This window comes from Portunus trituberculatus, chromosome 16, assembly GCF_017591435.1.
Source record: "Portunus trituberculatus isolate SZX2019 chromosome 16, ASM1759143v1, whole genome shotgun sequence".
NCBI lineage: Eukaryota > Metazoa > Arthropoda > Malacostraca > Decapoda > Portunidae > Portunus > Portunus trituberculatus.
The window spans coordinates 5,183,716-5,192,024 of NC_059270.1; the positions used below are offsets into that span (position 1 = coordinate 5,183,716).

The 8,309-nt window shown below is 43.0% G+C and overlaps 2 protein-coding genes across 2 annotated transcripts; one reads left to right on the plus strand and one right to left on the minus strand.

The window, feature by feature from the left end:
• Positions 1-204: 204 nt before the first annotated feature.
• On the minus strand, positions 205-2,155 carry LOC123504482. Its single transcript, XM_045255016.1, has 2 exons — positions 1,324-2,155; positions 205-671 (listed from the first exon to the last, which is right to left on the minus strand). The coding sequence occupies exons 1-2, from the start codon at positions 2,046-2,048 to the stop codon at positions 494-496; spliced, it is 903 nt and encodes a 300-aa protein (XP_045110951.1). The 5' UTR covers positions 2,049-2,155; the 3' UTR covers positions 205-493.
• Positions 2,153-4,047, plus strand: LOC123504480. The gene is made up of 2 exons (XM_045255014.1): positions 2,153-3,332; positions 3,497-4,047. Exons 1-2 carry the CDS (start codon positions 2,557-2,559, stop codon positions 3,714-3,716), a joined length of 996 nt encoding a protein of 331 aa, XP_045110949.1. The 5' UTR covers positions 2,153-2,556; the 3' UTR covers positions 3,717-4,047.
• Positions 4,048-8,309: the final 4,262 nt, after the last annotated feature.

The following is an 8,309-nucleotide window of genomic DNA, read 5'->3' on the forward strand; positions in this document are numbered from 1 at the left end:
ACACACACACACACACACACACACACACACACACACACACACACACACACACACATACATACACACACACACACACATACACACACACACACACACACACACACACACACACACACACACACACACACACACACACACACACACACACACACACACACACACACACACACACACACACACGAAGGTTTCAATAAAAGTCGTAGGTATGATTATCATTGATATTCATACACATTTTGGTTATTTTCTCCATCGATTGAATATTTCGTATACATTTTGATATACTCGATCGATAGAGAAAGTAAGCCTAAAAAATAAGTAAAGTAGTAGTAGTAGTAGTAGTAGTAGTAGTAGTAGTAGTAGTAGTAGTAGTAATAGTAATAGCAAAACAGCAAGATACATGCAAGCTCCAGTCACAGCAACGTTAACCTTCCTTTCCTCCACCTTCTAAGAATTCACTTCCCTCACCTGAAAGCTTGACTCCTCATCATACACACTAATGCACCACCAGCGCCATCAGCGCCGCCGCCGCCGCCAGATACAGGAGGGAGGGCAGAGGGCACCGCGTCGCCCCTGCCTTATACACAGCGAAGGCCTGGTCGCTCCCGAGGTGAGGGTTAGGGGCGTTCCCGCACTCCGTCTCACTGACTGGGCCGCTGATGTGCTCTGATGCCCTGAGAGAGAGAGAGAGAGAGAGAGAGAGAGAGAGAGAGAGAGAGAGAGAGAGAGAGAGAGAGAGAGAGAGAGAGAGAGAGAGAGAGAGAGAGAGAGAGAGAGAGAGAGAGAGAGAGAGAGAGAGAGAGAGAGAGAGAGAGAGAGAGAGAGAGTTAACGCTTGGCTAAAATGAACTTAAAAAAGAAGAAAGTTTATACAAAGAAAATTAGCGTTTTATTCTAACAGCCATTTACAAATGAGAAAAATAGTGACTTTTTTATTCTTTCTCTGTATTCATGAATGACTGACTCGTAAACATTGAATAGGTAAGGGGAGGATGAGAAATACTTTGCACAATAAACAATTTAGGAAACATGAATTGTTCTATACAAAGAGAAACGGTAAGACACCAGAGTCTGTTTTCTCAGAAATTTCAGTATATCGTGTCGACTAAATGTTGTCTTCAGGAGTGTTTTCAGAATTAGTTATTGTTTTAAAGGAATTTTGCACCATTGACGAGCAGAACATCCATGGAAAAACAATTAATCATTCTTGCGGCCCTTTGATAAAATATCAAAGTGTTTCAAAAGTCTTAGCGTTGCAGTGTGTACCATTTACCCATCATGACTGAAGCAGGGAGCGGCCAACGGTCCATATTAATGAAAGACTCACCCGCAGCCACAGAGGATATTGGTTTCAGTGACCCTTAAGAAGATGTACTTTCTCGGGCATGTGGCGAAGCAGTGGTCAGCCTCGCGGTTTGTGCGGGGAAGGAAGGACCACGACACGTTCTGCTTGACTGAACCTGTTTTAATGCAACCCAGAAACTTAAGTTTTGATGCTGTTTTTGTCCCTTGCTGAGTCTGACTGGAGTCTGTTGTAGGGATGGTAGTGGTAGTGGTGGTGGTGGTGGTGGTGGTGGTGGTGGTGGTGGAAGAAGTGGAGATAAGTGGCCCCGGGTGCAGGCCTGGCCGGCACTCCCCTCTGTGCTCAACGCGGTACACGCTGATGGTCATTCGCCCGCCGCATTTCTCCCTTTTCTCCTCTCCCTCGGGGCAGCGATCACAGCCGATCCAGTCCCGCACGCTTCCCGTACCGTTGCCTAACGCCTGGTTGCCGCCACAGCCGCACACGAGCCGCTCGTTAAGCTCCACCATCTTTGCCATGACGACCTGGCTGGTGGGCCGTGCCTCCAGACATAGAGGAAGGCAAGACGAGGCGGTGCGGTGAAGCACGTCGTAGTGCAGGATATCCATGTGACTGTAGTCCAGGTACTGCTCGTGGTAACACGCCATGTATTCAAGGCACGGCCCAGCCGCCGCCTGCCCTACCGTCCCAGCCTCCTCTACGCTCACCACTAGCAGCACCAGTGTAAGGACATACATCACGGTGCTCATAGTGTGTATGCGTGTTACGGCGGAAAGTAAAAGAGAGGTGGGTATTGCTAAAGTATGGTACTGCGCGGCGAGACAACACTGCCACTGGGACACGCTTCCCGGCACCAGCACACAGCAGGCGCGATAAGACAATCTCGCACTTTGGGTCTCAGAACGGAAATAGTCTGGTATCTAATCTTATCAACTATGCCACCAACACACATGGCAGGTGGAACCTCAGATTACAGAATTTGTGGTACACATTAACATCTTGATGAGTACGGACACTGGAAATCAGATACCAATTTTTGCCACAGGAGAGTAGAAAAGTACTACATACGTACCTTGTGATAGAAAGAAAGCACACACCTGCTGTCTAGAAGCCCAAGATATACAGAGAAGTGAGGCACCACTGATCTAAAGGTGTGCATGAGAATGCTTCTTACGCAACATCCGGTGTAATGCCATTGTAGTTTATAGCTTGAGATGAGCCCACTGTGAGTCAGTCGGTGGTTGGTGGCAGGCCACTATGATTGAAATATTACTAACTTTAGTGGCGGCGATGGCGGCGAACATGCTGGGGATGGCGACTGAAACCGGTTTGGATGTAAGAACTAACCGATCCTTTGCCAGTGCTGCGGACCCATGGGAGAGCAAGTGGCCGCGTCAGGTGGACCTGATTCTTCCTGGTTTATTATCGCCTGTCCATTTCAAGGATGACCGTCTCCATCAAACTGAGGAGGAAGCTATGGCGCCCCCTCCGCTGAGGACATTCCCTGGGGTGCTGGACCCCAGCTGTCTTCAGCTACTTAGGTGTCAAGATGAACACATGTTTGAATTCAAGCGTATGGAGATTCATCATGCTGACCTTCCTGAGCAATCTGCCTCTGCCTGCGGCCACTTGTGCTTGCGACAGAGTCCCGACGTCCTCTTGGTAATGGCCAAGCTGAATCCTTACAACCAGCATCTCGTGTGTGGCTGTGGGGACCAAGAGGCGCTTCTCAGCCCCGATGTGCTGGCTGTTGCTCCAGTATGTTCCCAGCCGTGCCCGGATGGCGGAGACTCCTGTGGCGGACCTAGGGCGGTCTCTGTCTACAAAGTGGATCGCAACAAGAAAGAGTGCATGGTGCCCAGTAATTACTACTACGGGTGCTACCACGAGAAAATGGGAGCGGGAGCCTTCATCTTGGATCGCTGGGAGCGGTGGGGCGGGGGCTGCCAGACACGGTGCCAAACAGTGAACAATTCTGGATCCCTGATGAGGCTCACTACTGCGGCTAACGGCACCACTGCATGTGAATGCGGGTGAGTTATGAAGCTATACAGCATATACATGAAAAAAATACCTCTGAGATGCAAAGTATATGCAATATATATATATATATATATATATATATATATATATATATATATATATATATATATATATATATATTGCCCTGATTGGTCTTTCCCTCACCATCCCACAGAGTAACAGAGGCGGAGTTGGGATTATCGGCGACAGAGGGGTCTGAGGGCTGTGGATGGAAGTGTCCTGACGGGCGAGGTTGGTGTGGAGGCAAGGGATTCACCAGCGTGTACTCCTCGTACAGTGCTGCTTCGGGGCAGTATCCTCTCCCATCGCCCTGTCCCCTCGTATTCCTCCTTACCTTCCTTCTCAGTTTCCTTCGGCAGGATATGGTGCAGTAAATGGAAGAATGAAGAGTCAAGGTCTTTCTCTCGTTCTCTGTCCCTCCGGTGCAACACTTCCTCTCGCCTTCTGGCTCTACATGAACGCAGTGGTTGTAAAATGGCCGTTTCTCTACAGTTGCATTAAAGATTATTGGTCTGTGAATAAGAAGGAGCAGAAATCCAATTCATATGTGAACGTTCAATAAGTAAATAGTTTAGACAACCTTAAAGAAATTTTTTTTTAATATATCTTTAGAGAAGCTCAACATACTGTTAGGGCTCTTTACTAGAAATCCACTGCCTTTCTGCAATATGTATTGTAACTTCATTAAAAAAACAGTGTTACAATGGTAATGAGTTTCGCATCGGTCTACCTTCATTATCTATTACATTGCAATCAGAAGGCGAGGATCGCGGCCAGATGGTAAATGTGGTAGATGTAAGTACTGTAAATAGTAAGCTCAAAAACCACAAGCAAGATTATTAGGACTATCTTTAACACAAATGCCAACAACAGAGTAAAAGTCTACGTGAGGTATCGAAATGTAGCGCGTAAAGTCCCAAGACTTTTACGTCTACCTAACGTAGCTAAGGTTCTCTCGAGGGTTTTATTCAAGCTAGTTGTCATTAATTCCTATAGGCGTTGCTTGGACAGCTATGCTTGATTTTAGTCGGCGATTTATTAGATTTTAGTGAGTGATTTAATCAGCTTATCAGTTAGTTGTTGTTGTTGTTTTTGTTGTTGTTATTGATTCTTCCTATTCTTTTGTTGTAGTTTTTTTTTTCTTTCTTCTCCTCTGTTTCCTTCTCCTTATTCGTCCTCCCTCTCCTCCTCCTCCTCCTCCTCCTCCTCCTCCATTTAGCATCTATACATTTACGATTTTTGTCTCCATTTCTCTCTTTTTCTCTCTTTCCTCGTCTTTTCCATCGCTATCTATAATTCCTTTTATTTCATCATCATTGCTTTATTTTATTTATTCTTTTCATTTTCATCATCCTCGTTATTTTCATCTTTATTTTTTATTCTTAATGCCAAATGAATAACTGGGAAAAGCTGGTGCGCACACACACACACACACACACACACACACACACACACACACACACACACACACACACACACACTTGGTGATGAAGCGGCCAATATGTATATTTCGTTAATGAAGCGTCTCCTCGGCACACGGTTTGTTGATGTGAGGCTAGAAATTTGCAGGCGAGATCAATTAATTCCTACACGACGGACCTATCCTCTCAGACCACCACACTGACCAGCTTACGGGACTAGCCCCATACCAATACTGGCTATTTATGCTTACAGCGCGTGTTTATTGTGCAGGTCCATTACTGACCCCTACAAACCTGCAACGGCCTAAGCCTAAGGTAACCAATCGTCCAGCCAGGATCCACTCCCAGGCCAGTCTGCCGCTGGATACACGTTCATGCTAACCACTTTTGAGTCTAAAGTACGATTATTAGTCAGACTTCCGTGAGCCAGACAAGAGCTGCACCACCTCTCATGTACTGTGCTTTATCTCCTTGTATGAAGAGCACCTGTGTCACCAAACGTGTGTCATGACAACAATATCATCCTCAGTCCTCACCACCACCACTACCATCATCATAAACAACAACTGCTACAATAACAACAATTATTATCATATTAATTCGTAGACAAAGAAATCAAAGAGGACCAAGTTAACCTCATGCATAGACTATTATACTGTACCTCTGCCTTGTGTTATTTATGCTTTCGGTGCTTGGCCATTCACGGAACAGAACTGGCTCTGCTTGTATAACGCCTACAAATTACGTAGTTTGTGCGCGATATTGTATTGTATATCTCCTTAGCCTCTGCAGGAGTATTTATTCCTTTCTCTTTCTCTTCTCTTTAGAATTTTCCTTCCTTTATAGCTTTTCTCTCCTTTTTCTCTTCTACACTTTCCTTGTTATCCATTTTCTCTTCAGCCTCTTTCTTCTCTTGCTTTTCCTTTTTATCCTCCTTTTCCTCCTTGGTATTCTTTTTTAACTCTTTCTCGCCTTTTTTTTCTTCTTCCTTTTTCTCCTCTTCATTTTTGCTCTGTTCTTTGCTTTCCTCTCCCTCTTTCTTACCTTCCATTTTCACTTGTTCCTCTTTCGTTCCTGCATTTACCTTTTGCGTCTCTTCATTTTTCTTTTCTACTTTATCTTGTTCTTCCTTTTCTTTTTCCCATTTTCTTTACATCCTTTTTGTCTTCTTTTTTCTCAGCCTCCTGTTTTCCTTTTTGTCCCTCTTCAATTTTCGTCTCATTTTGTTCTTGTTTTTGAGCAATATTTTCTTTTTTTTCTTCTACCTTTTCTGCCTTTATTCCCTTATCTTCCCCTTCTCCTATCTTTTCCGTTTCAGCCTTTTCCTCTTTCTTCGTCTCATTCTGCAGTTTATTTTTTCCTTTATCTTCTACTTTCGTTTCATTGCCACCTTTCGTGTCTACTTTCTTTTCATCTCTCTGTTTCCCTTTATCTCCTTTATTGCTTCCTTTTTCCTTCTCTTTCTCAGCTAATTTTCTCGCTAAACCCTTTATTTCACTCTCCTTCTTTTCCTTCTTTTCCTTATCTTTCTTTTCAAGGTTTTTCAGGACTTTTCTAACAAGCTGCTCCCTTTCCATCACCTTTTCCTCCTTTTTCTTCTCTTTTTTCTCTTCCAGTTTCTCCATTCGGTTTTGCTCCTTTTCTTCTTCTCTTGCCTCTTCTGATTTTCCTGATTTTGAATGTTTTCTTCCCATTTTTTCTCTCATCCTCCTTTTTCTTTCTTTTTCTTTATCTCTCCTTTCTAATTCCTTCTTTGATAAGTCATCCGTCTCCGTTTCTTCCTCTCTATAATCATTTTGTCTTTCATTTCCATTCCTTCTCTTTCTCTTGACACTCTTTCCATCTGCGATTTCATTCGCTTTCACTACAGGCATTCTTTTTTTAGTTGCCTTGTCCACTATTTTTTTCTTACTTTTAATCTCGGGAACTTCTTTAACGACCTCTTCTAAAACAGGTGCGGCTTTCATCTTGTCTTCGCCTGATTTCACTGCAGCTGCTTCTATAATTGTTTTATTGAGCTTGATTTCTTTCAGACATGGCTCCTTCTTTTCAGCTTTTGTTGTTTCTTCAGCCTTTTGTTTGCTAACTTTTGTGATTTTTATTTTGTCCTGCAAATCTTTATATTTTTCATCAACTTCTTGTTTTTTGTCTTTCTGCTCAGGAATTTCATGGGTGGGTTTCACAGCTTTCACTTTCTTTTCGATTTGGCTCGCATTAGAGATTTTTTGCTGTGGCCCTTGAGTATCTTTGACTGTTTTACGTTCGACCACAATCTCCTTTATTGTCTTATTGGAAGGTAGATTTAGAGTTGGTCCAACAGTAGATTCCTTTGGTTTCTTTACGGGAAATTTTTCGAGTCTCGTTTCTGTTACTACTGTCCTTCTTGGTTCTTTTTCACCCGAGACGGGAAGTCTTTCATTAGTTGTGTCACTTTCATCTTTATTTGTAGCAGAGAGCTGTTGGTCAAATTTCTTTTCAGTTGTCAGGCCAGCCGCCGTAGCGCTGATCGTGGGAACCGTGGCGGTAGAGCTCTTAGCGAGAGTGCCTTTGGGCATCGCCGGGGAGTTCACCGCAGCGCCCAGCACCACGACGAAGGCTGCGATGCAGCTGAACTGGAAAGCAAATCGAAGCATTCTAGATTTTGCCCAAAGAGAAATGTGAAACACCTAGGGTTGGCATGACTGCTGTTCAACATAACGCCCGCCTGAGGGTATCTTGATAATATTTGCCAGTGTGACAGTATCTTTTCAAGTGTTTACCTAATTATTATGTGATAGTTTAACAAGAAACGTGGTAGAAGTAAACGCATAAGAGTACTTGAATAATTTGTTGCCATCGACCTGACTATATCTACCTCTTCAGTAAATATGCTCTTCGATTAGAATTATCTTTTATTCAAATGTAGCGTTATTGTGCTGTAGCCATACGTACAGGCTACTAATGATAAACTACAGGAAATAAACAAAAATACTTAGAAATAATTACATTCAAAGTTTATGGTTATTAACAAATTATAATGAATATATTGCTAGGAAGGTGAATAAACAAAATCCCTCCCTTGCTAGATTATAGTAATATTAATCTTTTAAAACAAAGCTACGGAAAAAATACATAGTTAGCTCTGTGAATTCGGTGTTCAGCCTGGACTGTCAAAAATTATGCTAAATGCCTAAAAACAAGTGCCTCTGCATGAAGACGGAACGCAGCAGGGACGATCCAACGATATGGCGAGCATGAAGCGCAACTATTACTATTATATGTGTGGTCTTCAAGGCAGCATGAAAACTCACGCCTCACGGATTATAAACGGAAGTGAATAGACAAGCAAGCGAATATAAATAACTAAATGAAAAGAAAAGTCTACTTAAATTATACGTAGTAGCTAAGTGCTTACATAGAATATACTTATGATGTGTCTATACACTTAGTACATATTAAAATAAAATCCTATTTTTTATTTCATTTTCATGGTTTAGTTTGCCTCAGCTAACAGGAAGAAGAAGAAGAAGAAGAAGGAAACATAGCAGAGGTCGGTATATTGCACGT